We start from the raw sequence: 27654 nt of genomic DNA, 5'->3' as shown, positions 1-27654 counted from the left end.
AATTTATAAAAATACTGAATTATTTCATTTTTTTAAATTTCATGAAATTTTCAAACACTATACACATATAATTCTAATCTGGAAGGTATGATTATGAAATTGAAGATCACGATGTACGTATCGTACAGTTATTTTATTTTAAAATCTAATATTATAATATAAGAAAATATAATGTAATGTTTGTGTATATGAAAGGTTAGGTATACATTTAGGTACCATTCAATTATGAAGGTGATTTATGACAATTATATGTAAATATAAAACTTATTTAAATATAAAACAAAATTTATAAAAATAGTGAAATATTTCATTTTTTTAAATTTCATGAAATTTTCAATCACTATACACATATAATTCTAATCTGGAAGGTATGATTATGAAATTGAAGATCACAATGTACGTATTGTACAGTTATTTTATTTTAAAATCTTATATTATAATATAAGAAAATATAATGTAATGTTTGTGTTTATGAACATAATTATTACAATTAAATAAACATTAAAATAGTTACTATTGTAAATCTAAATGGAAATAAAAATGGAAAATTAGGTAACTAATCTGCTGTACCTAAGTGCTGTACTTAGTTTACCTTGTCATTCTCTAAGGCACTATAATGTATGTGTTTAACTTGACTTTAATGATTGATCATTACATACGAAAAAACATTCTAAGCCAAGACGGTATGTCAGCCTGTATTACCAACTATTACTTAAGTACCTATATTTCATATTTTCATGATATTTTGTGTTTTGATATTGCTATTAAAGTAATTTTGTTTTACTATTTGTATTACAGTTGGTTGATTTGATTTATTTTTTTTAAATTCGTAAACATTATACAGTGTTTGTAATATTATTAATATTAAATAAATATTATAATATAGTATGTATTTGTATTTGTATAGTTAACTTATGTTATTAATGTTTGAGTCAATACCGCCTTACCGCAGCACGATGTGAATAGATTATTTGTAGGAGGAGTAGACGATTATAGCTTTAAATTAGATTATCGAAATGTTTTAAAAATTTTTTTGTCTATATAAAATTACATAATATACGTACAAGTTTGAAGTCCCAACGAATAATAGTTATGAATTAGAATAAAATAATTAATAAATTGTTACTCTTCATATTATAAATAAGTAATTTCATCCAAATTTAAACTTCAAATGCTTATGAAAAAAATCGGGCCTACTTCGTGGACCTCTATGGTTTTTTATAGCTAAAAATAAAGTTATAATTAAAGTTACCTATTACACATAACACATGTTCAATATTCTGTATTTCTATTTGTACTTAATAGGACGTAACACTGGTATTTATTGTCTCCGTCTTACCAGTGCGTAACAGAGCAAATTTAGTTCAGCAGAACACTTGTAGTTTCGTTAGTTTAAAAATTAGAATGAATTGATCTATTATGAAACTTGATGGTTAGAATATTATCTGTGTCTGTACTTTGGTTTTTTACGTATAATTCAGTTTTTAAGCGAGTTATGAAAATTTTAAATTTACGGTATATTATATACGCATAACTTGCTAAAAAATTTAACTATCGTAAAAAACCAACATACAAATACAGATAACATTCTTACCATCAAGTTTTATAATAGGTCAATTCACTCTAATTTTTAAACTAACGAAGCTACGCGTGTTCTGCTGAGCGTAAATTTGCTATGTTACGCACTTGTTACACGGAGACAACAAATACCAGTGTTACGACCTCTTAATTTTAGTATCAGAATTTTTGTAAGGGGATCATACCGATATTCTGTTTTATACGAAAGGCCAAGGGGTTACCAATAAACAACGTGATTTCAAATATTTTACTAATTGTGTGGTTTTATTAATATTTTGTGATACATTAACATATTATATATAAATATCAATAAACTTCTACCATCTGACACAAAATTATTCCTTTCTAATAAATATACATCGGGTACAGATATAATATAATAAATAAATAAATAATAATTATACTTATCCAAAACGTATTTTCTTAACATAAATAAAAATATTATATAGTTTGTTACATTGATAAATAAAAGTGTTTATCGAAGATAGGTTACTTTTCTGTGTTGATTTAATTTTTTTAGACGTTAAATTATTTTTCTCAATTATAGATTTCATTAGAATCTGGCGCACACGCATCAAGTACAGACAATACAGATCCATTGAACGACCCTAATTATGCCGACCCGTTGATAGACGAATCGTTGAAAAAAAAACAAGAGGTTTGTGACAAAAATATTTCCATGACCCATAAAATGTTCAATGTATCTATAAAATTATTCAGAGTTGGACCAATTTTTATCTAAATAGTTATTTAGTTATTCGAATAAAATGTACGATGTACTCGAATAAAAAATTGTTGGATTGATTTTCTTACAATTAATTGAATAAAAAATTATTTGAACACGATGGTATTTTTTTAAAAATTAATCGGATAAATAATTTAAAATAATTTTTATACATTTCTATTTGAATAATAATTCAAAAAAAAATGTATTCGGCTAAATGTTATTTATATAATTAAAAATGTATTCGAATAATGCCCTACTCTGATATTTTTATAATATTGCGGTAAACCAGAAGGGTTTTTGTGATTAAAACGTTAAATGTTTTAGGAGCTAAAGCTGTTTGTGGACAATTACGAAAAGTTTTTGAGCTCTGAAAATACTAAAAACACTTCGTAACAGGTATAAAACGTACACAAAACAAAACAAAACAAGACAAGACATAGGTAATAGGTACACATAAATATTATACATAAATACAATTTACAGAATATAATTTAACATGTCGATTACGTTCAATCGAAACTGACGTGATAAAAATCGATGGAATAAATAAAAATATATTATAAACTAATATTGGTAACATAATATTAATCATATTATTATACCTACTCGTCGGACGTCGTGTAGAACGAGCGATTGAGTCATTTAGTTCAAATAATATTATAATATCTTATAATAGTATGTAAATGCTAGTCATCGTTATTACAATATTACAATATATAAACGGGAAGGTACTGTGCGGTGCCTAAGTCGCATCGCTCTAAGTACCAACTCGATGACGTAACTTGGGCCTGAGCACTATAATAATATTATTATGTATAAATAACTGTGATAACGACAAAACGGATAAGTAGACCGCGTGACAAGTTCTTCTCGCCAACGGAGGGGGGGGAGGCAATTACCCTCGCAGGAACTTCTTGAAGTACAGCGGTATCTTTCGGAGCGGCTTGTTCATCATCCTCAGTTTGATGATGTAGTATGCGGCCAGCCTGAAGCACATCCCGAACAAGGCCAGCCCGACGAACTGGTTGACGATCGACCGGCCGCTCATGCCCAGGTCGCGGAGCAGCAGTTCCGGGTTCTTGTAGTGGCAGTACAGGTCCTCTTTGAGGCATTCCATGTCGGCGCGCCCGTTGCCGAACAGCGAAGTGCACACGCCGACCAGCGCGTACCTCAGGAAGCTGGTGGCCATCAGTGACTCCATGATGGGCTCGATGGCCAGCCCATAGCCCATCCCGTAGACGGCCAGCGCGAGCATTGGCGCCAGCAGCGCGGGTGTCATCACGGCGCCGGTCTGCAAGTGGCGCGTATGTAACAACAATTTTGTTTTTAAAATATTTTATCAATATACATTTTCTATTAAAATTTAAAATGTCGATCCGGTGCTACCGACTCCCGCAGTCCCATACCTCCTATCGTCTATATCCTTAACCTCACTCCCCCGCAAGTTACATCATTCGTACCCCTTCTTTATCCCGAACCATCCTTGATGGGGTATGGGCTGAATGAACCTTTTTAAGCACCCACGCTGGATCGCTAATTCAGAGACCCTAGTTTCTTTTTTTTTTACCTACCTAATTAAATAATAATAATTATAAGACTGCACAGTTTTATATGTATTTTTTTTCCTAAATGTTATATTATTATACCTAACATGATTTTATTCTCTTTCTCATATTCACTGTAAATATGAATGTCTCTATATGTATTTAGAATATTATATTAGAATAATAAACGCTGTAATTGGGCAAAATGCCTGTAGAAATTAAAAGTATTAATTTATTTTTCCTAATGAGAATTAAAATTTTTTCTTGTAAAATGTTAAACAGATGACTTTTTTTGTTGAAACATTTGATTTATGAATATTAAAAGAACATTTTTAAAAAAATCATCTCCTAAACGTTTTATTCAAAAAAGTTATTTTCTATAAACGTAATTTTTAAAAAATATTACATACCTACGACCTACGACCTACTTACATGTATATAAATTTCTAAAATTGACAAATTATGCATATTTACCTTCGGTTACAATTGTCAATTATTATTTACTATCATAACCTATATAATCGATATCGTTTACGTTTAAAGTGTCGTGAACAATAATATTGTTATACTACCTATACTAAATATATCTGAATTTTTATACAGTTATTAATTTGAAAAAGGTGGGTAAGTGTATGTCGCTCTGCTGTACAGTAGGTTACAAGTGGGTCACTGTATAATGGATAGTATTAAATTTGAATTCAATGATATAATATCACTGTATAAGAAAAACGATTCTAAGCGGAGACGGTTTGTCAGTCTAGGTATTAGACATACCTATTATAGGTATATACTTATCTATAGTTTAAAAAAAAATTGATCTATAATAGGTATCAATAATAAATTCCAAATTAATCATATCACAATATCCATTAGGTAACGCGTTATACATCAACAACAAACCGTGGTACTATCATAGATATATAATAGTATACTTTAGAAGTTTCAAGTACCCACAAGTAATATTATACAATCACAACAAAATAACTAAAATAGTAATTTCGTCCAAATTTGAACTTAAAATTACTATAAAAATAAACTGTGCTTAGAATTTTTGGTAACAGAATTAAATGTTTACGTGGAATCTTGTTTTAAATTTTCAATCCTTAGATATAAAAGTTGAACATTTTATAAATTTTTAACTACAAAATAATTATTCAATTTTAAATTTGATAAATTTTGTCAACATTTTAACTTTAAATACTTATAAAAAAAAATTGTGCTTATGTATTTTTAATATTTTTCAACTGATATTGTAACAATATATCAGGAGCTTTGTATTAAATTTATACACTTTTTGGCCCAACAGATAAAACTTTATTGATATTTATAGAAAAAAAAAACTAAAAAAATTGAAAACTTACAATGTCCGTAAACAGCTCAAAAAGAGTCAAATTATTTTAAACATTTTATCGTATATATAAAATGCTAATATAAACATTCAGTGAAATTTTCAAGTTTCTACAGTCATTCATTTTTTAATTACAACAAAATAAGAAAATCGACTCATGAGAAATCGAGCAAATATCAAATGTTGTAAAAATATGAATTTAAAACGCTCATAAAAATTTAATTTGACTTTCTTATAGACATTTTTTTTTTTTTGATAAAGGTAGATTATCCTATAAGGAATCTTGTATCACATTTTAAAATCTTAGTTCTAAAAAGAAAAATTTTTACGAATTATAAACTCAACATAATTAGGTAATTTTCGTGATTTTTCCATATTTTGTCAATTTTTGAACTTTAAATGCTAATAAAAAAAAATTGTGACTTAGGATTTTTAATATTTTTCAAATGTCATTGTAACAATATAGTAGGAGCCTTGTATTACATTAATTTCAAGTATTTTTACTCAACAAATAAAGTTTTATTGACATTCATAGAAAAAAAAACTAATTAAATTGGAAACTGGAATTGTCCGTAAACAGCTCAAAACAAATCAAAATATTTTGAAAAATTTATCATGCATAGAAAATGAAAAGATAAATAACCAGTGAAAATTTCATGTATCTACAGTCATTAGTTCTAAAGTTACACTAAAACCAAAATCAATTTTCCCGAAAACAGATTTTGCGTAAAAATTCCCGTTTTTCTTTAATTTTTCTTTTGTTTTTCATGGCGCTTTTGAAAACTATTGGAAAAATTTTACTTTTGACCCCCCAAAGTACCAACTAAATTCACTTTCCTATCAGAAAAAGTACTGTTGAAGAAAATCCAAGCACTTTTACTGTCCTAAAAGGCGATGACAGACAAAAAAAAAAATTAAAAATAAAAAAAAAATTAAAAAAAAACACACATCATTGTAAAATCAATACATTCATCGTTTCACTCAGAATCTAAAAAAAAATGATTTAGAACTTACAATAACGTGTAGCTATACACTTATACATATTTTGCATTGCTTATTTTCTGGAACCAAAGTTGGTTTGTTTAAAAATATATTATGAGAAAAATCATAGATATTTAATACTGAAAGACACGTTAAAGTCGATATTTTTCCATACGATACACGATTTTACTTTTTTTAAATAATTATTTTGCAATATTAATACATTCGTATAATATAGTTTTAACTTACGGAATTTTTTACAGATGACCCGATGAGAACGCCCAATCCTTCGGATGTGTAACCAGTAAATAGACCTATAGCCATAAACTCGCTGAATCTAATCCACTCTATTGGTTGTGCAGACATAAAGTATACAATTAAAAGGAATAACGATCCAAATAACACCTGAAAGGAAACGTAAAAATGCACAATGTAAAATAAAAGTAGATTCTAAAACTAATATTTTCAAGCATAGGTTAATTTAAAATATTTACTTACCATACTTGGTAATGATGTAATAGTGGATGCAAAGAAGTACGATTTGAGACTATACCAATGATTAAAGTATTCTCGCCGTAATAGTTTAACTTCTGACGGAACTATAATAATATGAAATAATTAAATTCAATAATCATATAATAAATTATTAATTAATAATATTAAACTGTTTACTTACACGTAAGTACTGGACCCATGACGTGAGTATAAACAAAAAAAACGATAACACTGATACAAAACTTGAAATTTTCAAATGGTCGATTACCATCTGATCCAATTCCATAGTAAATGCTTCCAAGAAGCAATGCTGAGAATGTATGATGGAAGAATGATATCCACAGTCCAGTCTGCATATAAACATATTAAAAAAATCCATAAAAATGGTAAAAGGTAAAAATCCAAACGTGATTGATTATTTTTAATGATTCGCGTTGGGATAGGATATAAATCTGCGATCAAAATAATGCGAAAAACAAACGATTTTCAAGGGGTTTTGTATAGGCAATTCAAAGAAAATATTAATGAAAGGGTAAAACACTCAAGGGTACAAAAATGTTTCAGGTACTTTTCAACTTACGGTATTTCTACAGAATTGTTTGGTTTTTCTTGCCAACAGTATAGAGAATTGGGTACCGAAAGATGACGGGTATTCCGCTTCGTTTTGATCTACTTCTGGTACGTCATCAAAGACCGGTGGTAATGTAATTAGCGTGTCGGTACGACCTAAATAATAAGTCATGTATAAGAAATATTTCGTTAAGAGTTAGGGTAACACTTACAAAGTTTGGAAGTTGCCATTCCATTTTCCATTTCGTCTAAATCGTCACATAATATTACTTTTCCATTTTGAATTTCTCTCGTTAAGTCAACTATTGTATCGTTGTCTAATACCTCGAAAACTGTAAAATTATTATATTATTTTATGTTATAATCTGTCTTACACGGAATTGTATATAATATGTAATAACACTTTACTGTTTACCATACACTGTACTTGAGCCTTCACGGCCGTTTATATCTTATAAATAAATAAATAATAAATAGGTAAATAAAATAAAACATAATATCGTAATAGAGAGCGAATAAATTAGACAGTAGAACAGTAAAAGACTCTTTATACCTACGTAAGGAGTTTAGCCAGCTGTGGTTAAGGCCGACTGTAGGTGATGCTAAATAATGTATTAATGTAGGTAATTTTGTTCTCAAAAATACAGTCTACGGAAATAATGATCGATCTGTTCTGTAGAATCAACCAAATTTTATCGTTTAACACTAATTATTATAATGAGTAATATTTAACTTATAATAGGTAATATATAGTTCTACAATATAGAGGCTACACTGAACTCTGTTTTTCGATATTTTAATCTTAAACTTTATAATATTATGTATTTGAAAATAAGATAATTTTAAACTTGACAGAATTTTTACAAATTCTTTTAAACTATTATTTGAAATATAATTAAAGCAATCGGAGTTTAATGTGGCTAAGAAAATTACTTAGTTTGTTAATATAAAACAAGAAGTTTAATCAATTGCCTACTTATTATGAAAAAGGGGACTGTATGAATTACTTATAAAAAACATTGTATTACATTTTCAAGTCGGAGCTATAAAAATGCCTAAAGAACATTTTATATATGATTAACTAGTTACAAAATAATTTTTAAATGTTCGTTTTTTTAATGAATTTTTTCAAATTTTGAACTTATGCTTTTCAAATTCTCGTCATTCTAAAATCAATACGCTAATTGCTTCGCTTAGAATCTAATAAAGTGGAATACTCCAGGGGTAGTTTGATTGGATATCGCGGAAGCAAAAGAGTCGTTAGAAATGACAAACGGTCTAAAGTTGTGGGCAGTGTTGTAATGTTAAATGTATATAAAATCGAATAAATAGACTATAAGCAACAGCTTAGAACGATTAATACTTACCCCACAAAAATAATTTATCTCAGATAACAATTTTGTTTAAATAGATAGATAAAAAGGGGCCTTAAATTATTTTTATCTGGATAAGTTAAAAAGATAGGTAAATAATTCACAACACCATGTATAGTGTATTTAGGTAGGTTAAATAATATTATACCTAAACAAACATAATAATTGATTGTTATCCAAAATGTTGACTGTCAATAAATTGTAGGTATAAATGTTGGCGTTTTAAAATAATAAATAATAATATAATATTTATTATTGTATATTTTTATTTGTTAAGTAATAATCGTAAAGGAAAAACTAGTATATGAACTACAAGGCCATTTACCTCAGTCTTAGGATTTAAAAAAAAAAATCCAAATTTGTTCGATTTACTCCAAGGCTGTAACGGTTCTCAGCCATCTGATGTAATAATGAAATCAGTAGGTATTACAATCATGACATCTGTGATTTATTTTAAATTTATTTGTTTTTACTTTTTAGTCAATAAATTATAATCATTGCGTATGGTTGTGTAAAATATGATTAAATTATATGACTGGGTCAATAATCATACATCGATTGTCTATATTTAAAGCAGATACAATAAGATTAATGAATTCAACTGGATTGATTGCGTTAACAGTATTTAAAAAACAAAGATTATAATAAAGGCATTATAAACCTTAAAATGTCAATTGTTGTACATAGGTTAAGGTTTTTCCCATTGATCCCCCCACCATTTCTACCACAAACAAAAGTTTTGAATTCGTCACTGCATATTATGACCTGTAACGCACATTTTTGACTACACGATTGAGAACATTTACCGGTGTATCAAATTCTATAGTAGGAATATAGAAGAAAATCTTCTTGATTGAGCATAAACAATTCTGCGATGTTGCCATAAACCAGGGTAAACAATCCTGAACTATATTTTATAAAAACAATTAATTTAAATCATTAGAAAAATACAAATCTATAAGCATACACAAATATATTTTCTTTTCTCGGTCCATCTCCAAAAATTGCCTCACACAGAATATATAGGTTCCATAGTCGATCTTCCTGGCATAAGCCCAACATATTGAATAATAAATTTCCAAATTTCGATTTGAATGTGGAGACATTGCATAAAATATTCTATGCTCAATCATGTTTAAAAAAAGGTAAGTACTTATATAAGGTAGTTTGTTGTGTTTTAAATACAATTTAAATTTTAAATACTATTACAATTTTGCTATACATATAATTTATTTATTTAACTTAATTTCATATACATATGAAATACTGGGCCCCACAAACTCGTGGCTCTTTTTTTGTTCATATAATATTACTGTAAACTATATTTTGTGACACAACTTATTTTCATGTAATGGGACGATTGTAATGGGACGATATTAATTAAAATAAAATAAAAAAATAAAAAATATGCTCAACCATGTTCTACAGATTTTATGAGCTGTAATATTTTTATCTTGACGTACCTTGGTACCTAGATAATGGTAAAAGTTTAATAGCGTTAATCTATAAAAGATTTGTTTTAGTGCAAAATATATATTATCTAGTAATTAGTTGTACACATTAATATATTTCCTTAACAGGATATAGGACGTTTTTATTATTTTTATTTTCATGTCAGCTGCAGCGTTTGAGTTAACTCGTTAAGCCACAGATATGCCTACTATAATACCTACATTATAATTATTATAGTATTATGGCTATAATAACCAGTTATTGTCAATGAGATTTGTTTATGGTATGTTATTTGATTCAGTGTGAATCTAATGTACAAATGCATGACGTCGAAGTCAGTTTTATCAGATATTCATGACGTAGAACAAGACATTTTGTCATTGAAAGATTGTCCGTTTTCGAAGAGCACCGTAGACGTGGCAATCAACTTATTCTTCTAGTCACGTAAATACGTAATTTTATGTTTAAACTCGTCATATGTTTGCTAAATGCTAAAATGCCTATATACATCCCGATCAGAGTAGGTACCCTTAGTAAGTCCTATACTTAGGAGGATTTTATAGAATCCACCACGACTTTCTCCCTCACCACTATATGATTTATCCATAACTCGGTCAGTGGTCAAGACCGAATTAAGACAATTTTCGGCCTGGGGCCGAACAATTTTAAGGGCCAATGAACATGATAAAAATATTGGTACCTTACCCACAAAAAAATGTATTTTAGAGATAAAAAAAATATATACATATTTAGGTTATTTTTTAAATACAAAAATTTCTTTTTTCAAATAATTTTGGAAGCAAACTCTTAAATTATTTCATTGGTATTTATTATGCCCAAAATATCACTTCCAGAGCACAAAACCGTTAAAAAAATTAAATTTTCCTATGAACTGCTTGTTTTTTATATTATTATATAACAATAATTATTATTCCTTTAATAATAATAGGTACCTACGTACTAACCGCCAAGGGTTCCACTTGAATATAAGTTTCCGATGTATTGGGTTCACTCGTGTTTTAGCATTTATTAATTCGCGCATATTAATCACATGTGTGTTTGTATTCACTTAAAAGAGTAAGATCTATTATAATAATAAAATCAAGGTTCGGATTTGTATACGCACACGGATACTCAGTAATATAATATATAATTATATTATGTTTACAGCACATATTTTGGCCGTTTAGGGCGTGTTTCGCGTGCGTTTTTTAGAGCTCACAAATCCGAGCCCCGAGCACGATAATCGAGCATTATATAATAATATACTTAATAATATTTCAACCGGTCGAACCATACCGAAATCTGCTGGGTTGTGGGTGGGCTTGCAGACGTGTCCGACCTGCGCCAAGAACGGCACCAATTGTTTGGGCGACCCGTTGTAAATACAAGAGCCTCTGGCCAGCATGTACACGTGGTCGAACATGTGGAATAACGGCGAGCTGGGTTGGTGTATGGTGCACACCACTGTCCTTCCTTGTTTGGCGAGATCGACCAACAGGGTGACGCACTGCTTTATCGCCACAATGTCCAGTCCACTATATATATGATACGGAGGAATAGGAAACACAATTTATTATAATGTATTATATTAATATGCATAGCAATAGTGTATTACTTAATATGAAATCAAAATAGCGTATGATAAAAAATATGATGATATATTGATATTATTGTTATTGTTATATCTGTATAATAATGGTTAAGGCACACGATATTTTCCGATTTTTGACCTTGACAATCAAACTTGTTTTAGCGGTCGATTGAATATTTATGAATTAGTGTATATATAATGAAAATATTACATGTATATAGCCATATAGGTACTATATTAAAATATTTTTTTGCGAACTGTCACTAGAAAGCTGTCTGAAACGTGTTCTGTATAGGTATCTACTGTGGAGCATGCGCGTGTATACTTACACGTCACATATTATTATAATAACCACGACTGTATCCGCGTATACTGCAAAAATGGTTTCAAAAAAACTTCTAAACTTTCTAGTCACCCTGTACATAATAATATGTAAATAAGCGGCTTAGATCTTCGCACAGACATATAATATTATATTTTTACGGACTTCTGCAGTTGGTCGCGGATACACTACCGCGCATATAATAGCTGGTAATAAGTAGGTTACAGTTGGAATTTGGCACGACCTTATCGCGAGACATGCAACTTTATTGCAGCCCACTATTATGTCCTGATGGAAACATAGTAAGTCTCGCGTGAAAACATTCGATTGACTATTAAAACTCAGGACCACGGTGCAGAATATATACAGCTGCGGAGATTGTTTGTAAAATTATAATATTATTATGATTTGTGATGGATATATACTCACGTGGTGGGTTCGTCTAGAAATATCACCGGCGGATTGTTGACCAACTCGAGGGCCACGGATAGACGTTTGCGCTGACCTCCGGATAATTTCTCCACATATGTGTTACGGCACACCGATACCCCTAAGAGTTCCAGCACCTCGTTTACCTGCAACACATAATTAATTACCTGTTTAGTGTATGTTAAGCTTGTAAATGAATAGTTAATACTTTACTTTGTAAAGTAAGGGATAATTTGGCTAAGCGGTAAAAAGGCTGGTCTGAGGTGTAATGTGTTACGATAGAAATATAACTTCGATTACAATGTTAGTAAATCCTGCCACAATAATATTCATCAGCAATACTAACGGGTTCCTCTGTGAGTTATCGATCTTCGTTAATCCCATTTGATAACAAATGCACGTTAATCGATATGAATGAAGAACGTTTAAAAAATCAGTTACTTTAATTTGATTTCTTTGGACGTTCAAAACCCATTTAAGATAAGTTTTCCTAATTCGTTATTACATATAGAACTAGTTGACAACGTTATTTTACCATAATTATTGTCGTGTGTGGTTCCTTGCAAATGGTCTTTGCATTACATCCAAAATTAGGTAAAATGGATAATGAAATACAAAATGAAACACACCACAATCAGTTTTACATTTTAATATAGTCAAATCATTTTTTTTTAAATAGGTTTAATAATGCTAAGAAATTACAAATTAAAAACAAACTTAGTTACAACATGGCAAAATATTTAAGAGAGATCTGAGGAAGATATTATTCAATAATTGATAGTAATAATATGAAATACCTAGGTGCGGTTAAAAAAATATAATGTTAATGTTGTATTGCATTACTATACGCCTAGTACAGGTAGGTACTCGTCTTATTCGATTAAACAAATGAGACGTATTAATAATGACAACAGATTAGTAATTAAAATAAATATAAATATATTTTTTTATTCACTTAATTAATAGTTTTTTAGTTTTATGATCAAGTGTAACGATTTACTTCAACTAGGTACTGTAACATATTACTCCGCGACCTGGGAAAACGCTTGTTACGGTTTATGTTTTTGTTTACATTCATTTTTATTTACCAACATTAACTGTTTAGTTTTATTATAATTTTGAGATAGTTTAATTGGTTACATGTTTGTTTACTGTAGGTACTAAAAAAATAATAAGGGATCTTGCTTCATTGGTTATGAGTAGCTTACAAAAAAGTAAAAAAAGAATCATTTAGCCCTATTTCCTCCGTGACTATACCTTTACGGCTTAACCTATACCTAATACATAAATAGGTATGTATATATATATATTCATATGAACTAACTATAGTTAATAGTCACGATTTATAAATAACGAAATCAATGGCAAGCCAATATAATATATATTATATTATATTGTATCTAATTGACTATATTTGCTTACGTAAGAGCATGTTTAGCGTATTATACCTAAATACTTATCGAGGCTATTTCCCGTGTGCTATCCACCATCGTAAATGTCCAATATATAGTCAAAATGTTAATATCCGCATTCGGATCGAAGAAATACAAAATTATTATGTGGTTTTATTGGCATTGAGTAAATACAAGGTTTTAAAATACAAGGTTTATTATTATTTATAGGCTTTGGTCTGATTGTTGTCCAAATTTGTATTATTTGCAATGATGTTTATAATAAATTATTATTAAGAATTTCTTACTAGAAATTTAAGAGTTTTAGAAATGTAGGTGCGTCAATCTATATATTTTGTAGCCAACCCATAACATAATGATATAGACGCTAAGTGATAAACACTAATCTTGAAATGTATTAGTTTTTTTTTTACATAATTTGAACTATTTCGAAATTCCAATATTGTAAGACAACCTATTATTATTTCTTGAAAAATGAATTTATCATTATTTTAATTGTATATTTCTATGAAGGATAGGTGCCTATATGTTTTTGAGAATTTTTTATGAGCAGTTAATTAGGTACAACAATTTAAATAAGTTATACATCTCAAACACTTTTTTTTGAAATTATGTGGTTACGACGGCTACCAGTTATAGAAATTACACTTTCGTTAAATAATCAATGGATTATAATATAAATACTGAAACTTAGTCCATTACATATTTTAATATGTAGGTACATAATATTATAACTACTATTTATCCTATTAAGTGTAATATTGAATAAATTTCTTATAATTCCCATGCATGAGATCATACGTTTATGTAAAGCTGGCACCTAGAACAATTTTTTACGAAAACCCGTGAACGGTTTATGTAACTAGGAAAAATTTAAATGACGCTCGATACTGCTGTTTGAAGATTTTATATTATTATGTTCATAAATATTTATCTATATTTAATATGATGATTGTAAAATGTAATACAATATTATTTAAAAATATAAATAATTTTAATCTCAAGTTTTTATAGGTCTTTTTTCGAACGGAAATATCCTTTAGGTAATTTACGTTATAACATATAGACTTATATTGTGCATAAATACGTATAATTCCCTTACGTCATGTCATTATACACCTACATAATATATTAATAAAGTTGTCATTATTTACGTAGTCAGAGCTCTACTGATCAGATGTTGTAATATTTTTCTCAGTGATGTGTCCGCGGGAAAACACGGTAATTATCATTAGTTTATTACGAATATAATTTTGTCTGTTTATATCTATTATAATATACTATATAGGTAACAACACTTTGGTGTTCAAGTGTATAATTAAGATAATATACAGGTAAATAAAATTTACCGAATAAAAGTCATTTTTACCATTTGTTTCGTTTTTCATTTTGTGTGTAATCAAATTTAACGGGGGAAAAACATACTCGCATGTGTGTTTTAGGTACTAATAATTCATCAAAAATGAAAACTCATGACTTTTTAATTTGTAATAATTTCGCAAATAACTGTAATGGAAAATCTTCATTTTTTTTTATAATTTTTAATATAATTGTTCTATTGATACTTTACTACTTCATTTTTTATTATTTAAAATATAGAATTATTAAGTGTGCTATATTATTAGGTAAACAATAATATTTTGAATTATTTAAATACTATTTATTTTGGTGAAAGTTACAATTTGGCCCTAGTAAGCGTAGCGTCTATAACTTGTATTAAAAAATGTTTCAAAAACAAGCATTCGTAGCATTTCTACTTATCCACTCCATACAATTTTTAATAATCATGGTAAATACGTATTTTATATGGTTAATGATAAATAGCTTACAATAATATTGAAAATCAAATTTAATTTAAAACAAAAGATTTATTAGATTAAATAATACAATAGGTATGTCGTGTACCTATATTGCACATTATATTATGTACTATGTATATATACAATTATAATTAGTAAGTAAAATGCTAAATATTAATAAAAAAAAAAAAAAAATAGATGAGTTTTAAAAATTGAAAATCGCAAAAATAAAATAAGCTAAACACAAGAAATATTTTCATAATAACAATTTTGTTGAACTTAATATCAGCCCCCATCAAGTAAATTAATGTACTAACGATGATATAAATGTTATTAAAGAAAAATAGTTTTAAAAAATAATTACTCAGGTACCTTCATCAAATATTATGAGGTAATTGCGCATTTATCAAGGCCCATTTCAAAATAACATCACAATTAATTTAATTAATGCAAACTAAACGAAGTACACGACGTGTCCATTAGTTGCCGATGAAATGTACAAAATTTCGAAAAAATTATATAGTTTACGATGGTCATTGCTCATTAAGTGTACTTACGCTTCACCTAATAGGTACTCACTGAAATATTATTCATGATTTTTATTATATCCAATTATAAATTATAAATTATTTCATGAACATACATGAATGTTTTTATCGATGGTAATTTGTATATTTATTTTAATATATTTTGCAAGTCTCGTTGAATGTATAAAAATATTCACATAGGTACCTATATGAGTATCATATTTTTGGATTTTAGTAACCGTTCTAAAAAGTTTGAGTAGATTAAAAAAGTATTTTATATTAGATTTTTTCTCATAACATGAGAACAAATCTACTCACTTTTAAATACGTATATTTTTTACCGTACGTAACTCAAATTCTCAGTTTGTGCCTATTATTATAGGTTATAAATTATATATATATTTTTAACAAGAACAACTAATTGCGTTTTCAAATAAATCAATTAGTAAAATAAAATACAAATAACAAATTGATGAACTATCTAAACATTTTTTCGAAAAATCAAAACACAATATTATATTGAGATTACAATTATCGGGTGGATATAGGTACATGATTCACGTATCATGAAATTCTTAGGTATGTCACGCTCAGAATATTCAAGATGTATTACCTACTTATTTCCCGATAAACCAATTATTTCGACCAACGAGTTTCACGCGGTTGTGGTCTTAAAGTACTTACTCTGCTGTGTGTCATGGACATTACAGAAGCAAAGAGAAAATAAACTTATTTTTGCATTCTCGCGCATTACTATAAACATAAACGCACTATTACAATTATTATCCACTATTTAGCGCGTGTTATTGAGGTACCGAAAACCTGCAGCGTCCGTTTTGTGTCATTTTTTTTTTTACTTGTACCTACCCACTACCTTGGTAACCCAACCTAACCCATTATTTAGTAGGTTCTATACGTCTCGACGTCGGGGCGTAAATAAAAAATGTCCGTGATGATATTTTGATTACGGCGATCATAGATTTCATTAAGTCCCGCAATCAAATTTCTATCCGGATTTCGGTGGCAATATTATCACCTAGGTATAATATGTTAATTAATAATTATCCTCAGGTACAGCATTATTTGCTATATAAATAACACGTTTGATAATGCTATCCATATAATATAATAATATTATGTATGTGCAGCATTGGTCAAGGCAATGGTTATAGGTTACGTCCTTAGATCGAAAACGGGTATTATATAGACACCGCTGCTTGCGAATTTACTCTAAATGTGCGTGTACACATATAATACCTATATATGCATATTGCGCTTTTCCTTGATAAGATAACACTTTTACAGCCACATATTGCGATATTATGATAAGCAATAATTATTGTTGATTGCCGAAGAAAAGGTACACACGATTTGTGTAACGTATATAGGTACCTACCTACCAGTTTTTTCACCCTTGAGAAAATAATAAACACTATAACGACGATTGAATAAATATTGGTAATCGTTTTTATTTTCATTTCGACACCGTAAGTTTTATTATAGGTACTTACTTGGTTTTATTTAATTTTTTTTAAATTGTATTTAAAAATTGTAATCGTAAGTTCGCATTTAGTTATAATAAATTATATTATACATGTTATACAAGAAAAAAAGAGTATTATGTTTTGTTTTCAATACCATCAACCTATTGAATTTAAAATGATCATGAAATTTATATCGGTTACATCCTGTATTTATTTTTACAATGGAAATGATTTCATTTATGCCTCTATAAATGCTTATATTATGTTTGGCATGCATAACTTAACTACAAAAATGTGCTGTATTATATGATGACATTTAAATATTTTATCGTCTCATTTTCATTTCAAAAATGTATTATAATGTATTACCTAGGTATGTAAATGATAATAATATACATATATAGTTTAGTTATAATATCGTATACTTACAGCTTTATCTTTGTCTTCTTTCGATAGTTCACGGCCAATTTTTAATCGAGCAGCGTAACTCAACGATTCTATAACTGTAAGTCTGGGTTGGAGCAGATCTTCTTGCATTATGTAACTGGAAAGTTTTTTGAAAAGTTGCATATTCCTGGGATGACCATTTGTAAGAATTTGTCCTTTGATGTCACTTCTCCTAAATTAATAGAGGAAAAATATTTATTTTATATATTGTGAACGATTAAATCAGACTGATTTAAATACGGATTTTTCATATTTTTTTTTAATTGATAAATATTTTATGTATAGTTATAAGTAATCAACGAAGACGTTCAACAGGTTGGTACTTATTGAGTTGTAGGTAATTTATAATCTTATGTTAAGAAGCGTTTTCGACAGGGTTATCTCAAAATCAAGAATATTATCTTTATCAATTCGAATTAGTATTAATAGATCTTGAATTTGGTTTAGGTTGGTTCACCAAATGGAATTTCAAAATGTTTTAAGTACTCACTAAGAAGATAAACAAATATATTTATTAGTTCTCAATAAACAAAATAGCAGTTATAACTACGAACGTTCTACGTTTCTCGAGGTTTAATATGACTATTGGGTATATATTATAAGATATAACTCGCTATGTTTATATGGTTAAAAAATATATTCAATCATGAAGTAAAAAACTGATCAAAAAAAAAAATTAATGTCATGTTACAAATAATGTTAAATTTCTAATCAAGTAAAATACACGTAATCCAAATATAAGCGACATAATGGATTATTGGTTAGTCCTTGGTCGGGCAATGTGAACGCTCAACACTATCATAATATAGGATTGTGGCCATAACTATTTTTTTTTCTTTAGGAAACGAACGAACGGCTGACGACCTACAGAGGTTGGTATCAGATGAACAAACCACATATAAGCATAGATTTCAATGTAAACAGGAAACTTACACGTATCCAGCGAGTATGTTCATCAGCGAACTCTTCCCAGCACCGGAAGGACCCATAATGGCGGTCAGGTGTCCCGAACGAAAGAAACCGTTTATGCCTTTCAGTATAGTTCTTTGTCCTATAACATGGAAATAATATATAATTATATGCTAAACAAACATGATTAAATTCTTTAAAATATTTTAAAACAGCCCAGGGTGATAATAATTTAACACACAACACTCATTATTTCAGAATGTTAATCTGTTTATTAAGACCGAGCTGCAGAATAAATTAGGTAAGTATTGGAGTATTGGCCGACCATCATATGAATTTTTGGAGTTTCTCCAGGAAATTGTGCTCTAAAAATGTCACATAGCATATAATATGACTTTATATATCGGGACAAATACCGTATAGTAAAGAGCATAAATGTATTATTTATAGGGAAAAAAATGCATGATATTTTTGAAATAATTACATTTTCACTATAGGTACTCATCAATAATAACTCGTCCAATTATCAACACACGTCAACTAAAATGTATGTTATGTAAGTAAAATATGAAAATTCAATGTCAAAAACTCAAAAAGTATATTATATTATACTTACTCGTTTATATTATAGACATTTTAATATTATATTGTTCTGCGACAATATGTTACAGTGGCGTAGCGAACTTTAAATCATATGGAAGCAAACAAATTATTTATGACCTACCCCACCCTACTCCAACTGATGTATACGATACTCATATGCTCAAATAGGGGGTTGGAGTAGCACCCAAAATAAAGTTCAAAGACTGACCGTATATATGGGCTTTATGAGGTTATGACCCACCACCACCCCACAGAAACCAGAAGCAATTGCTTCTGAAAAACATGATTCGCTACGCCACTGATATGTTACATATCATTACTATTAATACAGAATAATTTTTTGATAGATGACAGTAGACAGTAGTTATATACATTTGCTACCTCTTGACCTGGTATTTTAGTACAAGGTTATATTTGAATATATCCTCGGAAAATATATTTAAAAAGTCTAGAACTCTTTTATCAACATTGTTTTATATATGCATTAAAAATAAAAATATATTATGTTTTAAAGTAACAAAAAACCACACATTTAAATATGTAACATTTGAATTCTGATTTATTATTGTTGGTGGCCATATTCATTATAATAATTTATTAATATCACGGAAATTGTTCAGCTACCTACTTTTTAAGTCAATAATAAAAATCATTAGTTTTTGATACACCGCGTTATCTTGTTTAACTTGAAAAACATAATTCTGTGTTTTGCAGAGTTAAGGTATTACCATTTAAGGTAATATTGTTGGCATAAAATAATAAATCTTATACAGAGTTGAGTAAATGCGCGAGAACAATCATACATCTCAATGGTTATTAATTAGTATATAGGTATATAATAATAATAATAATATAGTAAATATGTTTTTAACATTAGAATATGAATTATTAATCATCTTGAAACTTTCGAATTTTTGTTTTTGTTTACATTTTGAAGGCTTAAATTGAACAACACAATATGAAATGATATTTCCTAAAAATTAAAACGATCTGTCTAATAAAAATATTTGTAATATTTCTCATTAGAATGTTGGCAGGTTGGTATATAGCCTATATAGGTACATAAATCGATAATCGACATCGTTAGTTGGATTTAATAGAAATTCAAATTTCGCTAAATTAAAAACGTATATCAACAATAATGTAATATACTATATTTATTTGTAGGCATAACAATACAGATAAAAATAATCACACATTATAAATGTAAAAGTATAAACTCGACAAAAAGATGGTTAAAGTGATATTTATATCGTTCCAGTATAAATCCAAGGTCGAGGGCGCTATAGAACTGGTTTTCAGAATGTAAGTGTTTATTTTTTTTAAAACCAAGTAAATTTGCACATCAACAACTATCAATGAAAAAAAATGACACTCTAGCAATTCTAATCGAATTAAAAGTATTAATATTTTTTTAACTATCTGTCAACTATAAATAACGAATGTTAATAGCATTATATATTTATATAATACTATGTTGGTACTTACCAAGGGGATAGTTAAATACACAATGAAGGTATTACCTACTATACATACGCATTACAACGATAATTAATCGATTTGTATGAATACAAAAATCGTAATTAGCCTATAATTAATTAAAATATATTATTGAATATTAATATGTAATTAGAAAGTAATGATTGCAAATTATTGGTTAAACTCATACATACATTTTTAGAGATAAAATATTGCTTCTAAGACATGATATTTTTTTTATTAATTTCTGTTTAGTTAGTTATTATTAGATTATATAACTATTATATGAATCAATACAAGTTAAAATATATTGATTCTTTGATTTTCTTAAATCTATGATGTATTTTAATTTGTAAGTATCTACTACCCATACATATTATTATCTTTAATTTAGGATGTATATATTATAACAATAATTAGCATTATTAATATAATAGGTTTGATAAATGCATTTCGAATTACTAAACGTTTTTCCAAAATTCTACTTATTATACCTAAACCGATCAATTACAACGTTCAAAATGTAATGAATCATATCTAATTATTATGTTTAGATTGCCTAAACCATGCAATACTTATATATAGAATGAAGTTCTGACCTGTCTGTAATATAGGTACCTTTTAAAAATTAGTCATTTTTTTTATTTTGTGGAAAAATAATTATATGGATCTTAAATATTAGTGTTATTCGTATACATAGCTATTAAGTGGAAAAGGAAAAATTGTTCAAGGACATATTTGGTTCTTATAAAACGTGTTAATGTTAACATTATATAATAATATGTGATCCACTCATGTATTTAATAATGAATTGAGGAATTAAAATTTTTGGTTTTGATATTATTCGAGACTCCAATGAAAAAAACTAATCGCTTAGTGATTAATTACATGACGGTATTATATAATTACAGCGAGAACTCAAATTATATGTACCTATACAAAAATTGATTTATCAAGCATATTTTATGAAGTTAATTCGTACCTATATTATATCCAGTAATTGCAGTACATTACAGTTACAATTTTGTTTAAATTTCAATGTATATATATATTTTTTTTTTATTGAAATAAATCTACAATCATTAATTTTTGTGCAATAAGTAGGTTTGATAAGTGAATAATAAAAGGCTAACATGAATCGTGTGATTAGGGAGGATACCTAGTGGTAACACCCTATAATATTATACCTAACAGGTATAATAAAGAAATAAAATACTAATAGTATTGATATATTTAAAATACTCCTTATGTTTAGTTGGTAGATAATATTATAATATCAAGGTATAAAACTATCATTATAAGAATATAAAATGGTAGTCTAATAAAGACTTTGATTAAAGAATAATAACATTGTAAATATAAAGAATAATATTGCCCATGCAGAGATCTCATTCATGTGTTGTTTTATTACCTATCCACCCTGGTATGTTGTTTAAAATTACTATAGCAAATTGCAAAAAAAAATTATAAGTGATTCGTCATTCGTAAATTTAAATTGTTGACTCCAAAAAGTATGAAAAACGATGTATGTTTACGATTTTTATTATCATTTCAGTATGTACGCTAAAGTTCGTATGTAGGTATATTGGGAGTAAGTAAACTCTACAAACAGCATAGTCGAAAATAACAAAAATTATCAAATTCAAGAAAAATTGCGGAACATGTCTTAAATTTTTCAAACTTTTTTTTTTATACACTTCGATTTTTAACGCACCTTAATAATATGTTTTTAGCAGATAATTATATAGCTGCAATTCTTATAATGATGACTACCCGACAACGATTACAGATATAATTGCTGATAATGAAAATACAATATCTATCAATTATTATTTTTAGTTTCAAGTATAAACTGTCACTTCAGATACTTCTTTTTATACCAAATAGAGAAAAGTTGACGAAAACTAGAAGAGAACAGAGAAACCTTGTGACGATTACCACTTTCGAGCGGACACGATATTATAATGTCTTCCGAAACACTAACAGTAAGTTAGTTACCAGCTTGGTAGAATTCGTGCCGTCGTGGAATTGTTATTTCATGGTGATTCCTATTCTTGTCGCAGATTTGTCGGAAAACCGAATATGTTTTTGTTTTGTCGGGCTGGTCGTAAGATCGACGTAATGAAATTACTATATTATAAAGAATTAACTATCTATTTTATTTAGAAAAAATTGGGGAAAATGCGTAACGCTATTGTTACCTGTAGGCGTTTAAACAATGGTGATAACAATTCACCATAAATGGTCAGCATATAAATATCGTCATCATAATAATATTATTGACACACGTCATGAGTGTACACTGTACATGATATGTGTCATGAGATGTATAACAGACAAGGTTGTAACATCAAAACGTATACATTTGAAGTGCAAATTGATTTATCTCATTAAAATGTATGACGACCGTAAATGTATTTTACAAGTTAAATCTTTTTGTGTTAAAATTATTTAAAAATTAAATAATTTATATGGACTTATTACGTTCATCAATCGCATAATACACCGGTATCAAAAACGTGAAAAAAGTGTTGTATCAAAATAATACGAGTTGGTACTATTTTATATACTTTTATAATAAAATAAAATAAAGAACAATGCTGTATAAGATAGAACGTAGGTCACTCTAATTTTAACACCCACCAACATTATATATAAACAAACTGAAGATACACAACCCTGCACAATTAATATGGGTTAACATTTATTTCACACTATTTATTTATGTGTTAAACTATATAGTACCTACCTATACATATATACGTACTAACCTTAAGTATATGATGCCGTGTAATGAATTGAAAAAAAAAAGAAATCCTTAAAGTTTGTGTATAGAAATGTGTTTAGAAAGTTTTTAAATTAATTAGATAGTTGAAATTAATTTTTAAAAATTTCGGTAATTTCATTCATTTAGAAATAGTTTGTTCTGTGTAAAAAATAATACATACAAATAATGTTATTTGTGATTCACTTTGTGATTCAGTTTTAGAATTAATTGTTTTTCATGTAAAACTCGCTCATATTAGAATTATAATCAATTTTCAACCGAAAAAGTTTATTACTATGATTTTGAATATTTATTTACGTTTTTTTGAACATTATAATAATATGGCGGACTCGTTAATGTTGTGATTTTGGTACTTATTGTTAAACTATTCATAATAATATGTTATAGGAACTTAATTCCATCATCATAATGGTTTTTTTTAAAAGAAAAGCATGTTGGTGCATAAACTTAAATCAAATAGTGAAAAATAGTTACTGTTTCACTAATTTGTTCATCTACCTAATGTTAAACTAATTTTGGCTGACTAATACTAATAAATAATAATTAATGTGAAATGTGCTTGTTAATTGTTTTACTCTAGTTTGTAATCGCAGGCTTTAGCTAAAATGGAAATGTTAAATTTATGAAATCATTTAAAGTTGTCAATTAAGTAACATAATGTATTTATTGCGTGTTTTACACATACATGATATTAAATAATCGTATTTCGTTTCACTTTTGTAAGAATTATTCAATTATTAGTTATATTATAGGTATATTACCTATATAGAGTTTAATTCGAAAGTAATTATACCTATTAACTACCTATAGTTAGCATACAGGGGTGTAGCCAGGGAGGATGTGTTTTGGTGTTTAACTCCCCCCCTCATCGCCATTTTTTTCTCTGATGAATGTATTATTTATAAGTGAAAACTGTAAAAAACTTGGTTATTATCCTGGCTACGCCACTGTTCACATACTATAGGTAGAGGTATGCTATCGTATAAAATGTTATCTTCGCGAAAATATTAGGTATGTTAATAACGGGACTTCACTTGCAACATTAATATTATATTATTATGTGACGTCGACTATTTCATCTTTTTATTTTTTAAATACCCACATACAATATATAGCATATACCTCCTATTCGATAAATGTATATCTGATTAAAATATCCTAACGGTTATGCGATATAAGTACGACGGCGATTCCTCGATTTTATTATATGAATCCGTACGTCATGTCGTTAACGTGATGTAACAAACAATAGATATTTCGTTGACACCGGTGTCTGAAATTTCTCGTAGGTATATTGTTACCGCGATCACCAGCATTATATGTTAGAAATTTCTATTGAATAATAATTATCTAATTTTTTTTCCTAACGCGACGCTTATAACACTTCGGATATATAATAATAATAATAATAATAATATACAAATTATTATTATTATTTATTGGCGGTTTTCGATTGACGGTGTACTTCCGAGATGGGGAAAAAATTACATAATAATGACTACACGACAACAACAACAACAACAACAACAACAACAACACATATTTTACGAGCCGTAGACATAATATTATACTCGTGTACACTGCAGTGGACAGTATCAACATTATGTGGGGGGAGGGGGTATAGGGGCCATAGGCAATGCCCCGGGGCGCTGTAAATTCAGAGCGTTGAAATGAGGGCGATAGTATTTTTCAGCTGTTGTATCAAAATAAAATATTCACAATAAAAAATCGTATCAACAATGATAATATTATTATGTAATGCAAAAATATCTATTCTGAGTCGAATTAAAAACGATAGTGGAAAACGTAGGGGTTCCAAAACTATTATGGCCGGGTCGAACTAAAATTGTATTAAATTAATGTTTTACTAAAACTTGACGGACCAATCATGGGCCGCTAATCTATTTTTAATGGACCATTAGCTCACTAACGATTCATCAAATGTTCATTCTCTGTCCAGCGAGAGAACACACGCGGCGGCCCAACGAAAATCAGTTCTTCTGCGCATCCCCACGCGACATACTTCCATAGTGGGAACCGGTCTCGGTGGGTGTCGTGTGGGGATGCGCAGAATCAGCGAGTTCTCTTGCTGGACAGAGTATAGTGATCGTTCATTGAACCCGGCATTTTAATCTCTTGAAATGTGTACGTCATGTGACATCATGACGTGTACACTGCGCATTGTGACGTGTACATTGCACGTCTTATGGTGGGTAGGTATTTTATGTTTAGGTTTCTGTCGGTGCCTACAGTAAAACATGGTAGGGTACCTATACATGCAGAGGTGCCTGGAGGGGAGCAACTGGGCAAGCTGAGGCATCTGCACCCCTGAATTTTTAGAATTTTTAGTTCAAATTGAATATACTTTGATAAATTACTATGATATAATACGAGTATAACAAATCGAAAGTGGAACTATACGATAAAAAAAAGTGATTATTATAAAAAATCCTGTTCGGCCAAAAGTTAACAAAATATATTGTATTTTATGTGTTAATATATTGTGTTAACAAACTTGCCCTCCCCTCTCGCTAGACAAATGCCTGCGGTGCCTATATGCCTATTATATGTGTAATATATTTTATTGCTATCAACTCACCCGCTGTAGTGTTTACGGCGTAAGTGAGGTCATGGAATTCGATGTCGACGGCCGGTCGCTTCGCCTTGTGCGTCAACGTCTTCATGTCGACCCGGGTCGGGATCCTGGTGATCGGCCTGTCGGCGGACACGCTGAATACCCTCGTCCTGGACGCTTCGACCAGCGGCATCTCTTCCTCGTCGGGTAGCACATCGTCGTTGCTGCAAGTGGACGAGTGGTTGTCGTCGTCGTCCTCGTTGTCGCTGCGGTTACCGCGGTTTCCCTGGTCGCCGCGGTGGTTGATCGTCGTCGCCGCGAACGAGACGGTGCTCTGCGCCCGACCCACCGGGGGCCGTGGTTGTTCGTCGCCGGCGGTCATGGTCGCGACGATGGGTTTACAACTCCGGGTGAGCACTCTTTGAGTGCCAAATAATAAATAAAATAATATAATAAGGTAAGGTACGATGGTATGACGACCGAAATAATATAAGCAAACACTAAGGGGCGGGCCTAGGGTGACGGACTATACGGCGCTTGTGAACTTTGCGGTCGCACTAAGGATAACGTTCTGCGATCGATCTCCGCCGAATGAGCCGTGACCGGTTTCCGTATGTCTATGGTCGCGCGCACACAGCATCAGCGGTCCGTCTGCCGAGAGTATAATAATATATTATTGCGGTGTCGCGTGGTCCGACGGAATGAACTAGTTAGTCGTCGGCCGGCGGTGAGTGCAATTGTTGCTATATCCGCCGCCGCCGCCCCACCGTACTGATATTACAATACACGTGCGGTGTGTTGTATCGTTGTACGTAGGTACTGTATATTATAGTGTTGTAGTACCTACAGTCGTCGTCGTCGTCGTCTTCGTCGTTGTGTTGTTATTATAGTTTGATTTTGTTTTGTATTTTTCCACGGAAACCTGTTATTAAATCGTAGACGCTCGCGTAAAACAAAAAGAATATTATTTTATATATTAAGAGTATATATAATATATACATAGTATTATACAGGGTGATCCCAGTTTTATCCTTCAATCGTACGCCGCATCAATTAAAATCAACAATTTACAGTAAAAAATCGAGGTTCTCACTCGAAACACAGGAGTTCACACCACAGAACGCTTAAATCTTCTCAGTGTTTGAAGATAACATTATAGTCTTCAAGTATACACATGGCTGTCCCGAGGACACAAAATATGGGTGGGGGGGGGGGGGG

General features: G+C 29.5%; 1 protein-coding gene across 1 annotated transcript; it reads right to left on the bottom strand.

Moving 5' to 3' along the window:
- Nucleotides 1-1821: 1821 nt before the first annotated feature.
- Nucleotides 1822-27401, bottom strand: LOC100164011 (ATP-binding cassette sub-family G member 4). Its single transcript, XM_001952448.5, has 11 exons — nt 26461-27401; nt 19016-19133; nt 18065-18254; nt 12414-12559; nt 11368-11606; nt 7456-7575; nt 7254-7399; nt 6855-7023; nt 6677-6777; nt 6428-6583; nt 1822-3596 (listed from the first exon to the last, which is right to left on the bottom strand). The coding sequence occupies exons 1-11, from the start codon at nt 26816-26818 to the stop codon at nt 3201-3203; spliced, it is 2139 nt and encodes a 712-aa protein (XP_001952483.1). The 5' UTR covers nt 26819-27401; the 3' UTR covers nt 1822-3200.
- Between the last annotated feature and the right edge of the window lie 253 nt (nt 27402-27654).

Source organism: Acyrthosiphon pisum, chromosome A1, assembly GCF_005508785.2.
Source record: "Acyrthosiphon pisum isolate AL4f chromosome A1, pea_aphid_22Mar2018_4r6ur, whole genome shotgun sequence".
Lineage (NCBI taxonomy): Eukaryota > Metazoa > Arthropoda > Insecta > Hemiptera > Aphididae > Acyrthosiphon > Acyrthosiphon pisum.
This window is presented reverse-complemented; position numbering and strand designations above follow the sequence as displayed.

What these genes read in the sequence shown, in the direction of transcription:
- LOC100164011 (XM_001952448.5), bottom strand. Translation starts at nt 26,818, where the DNA reads ATGACCGCCGGCGACGAACAACCACGGCCCCCGGTGGGTCGGGCGCAG. An exon ending in CCACAACCCAGCAGATTTCG is followed by an intron (nt 7,576 to 11,367) that starts GTATGGTTCGAC and finishes ATAATTTTACAG; the next exon opens with TTTTCGAGGTATTAGACAAC. An exon ending in GGTCATCTGTAAAAAATTCC is followed by an intron (nt 3,597 to 6,427) that starts GTAAGTTAAAAC and finishes CGCCACTTGCAG; the next exon opens with ACCGGCGCCGTGATGACACC.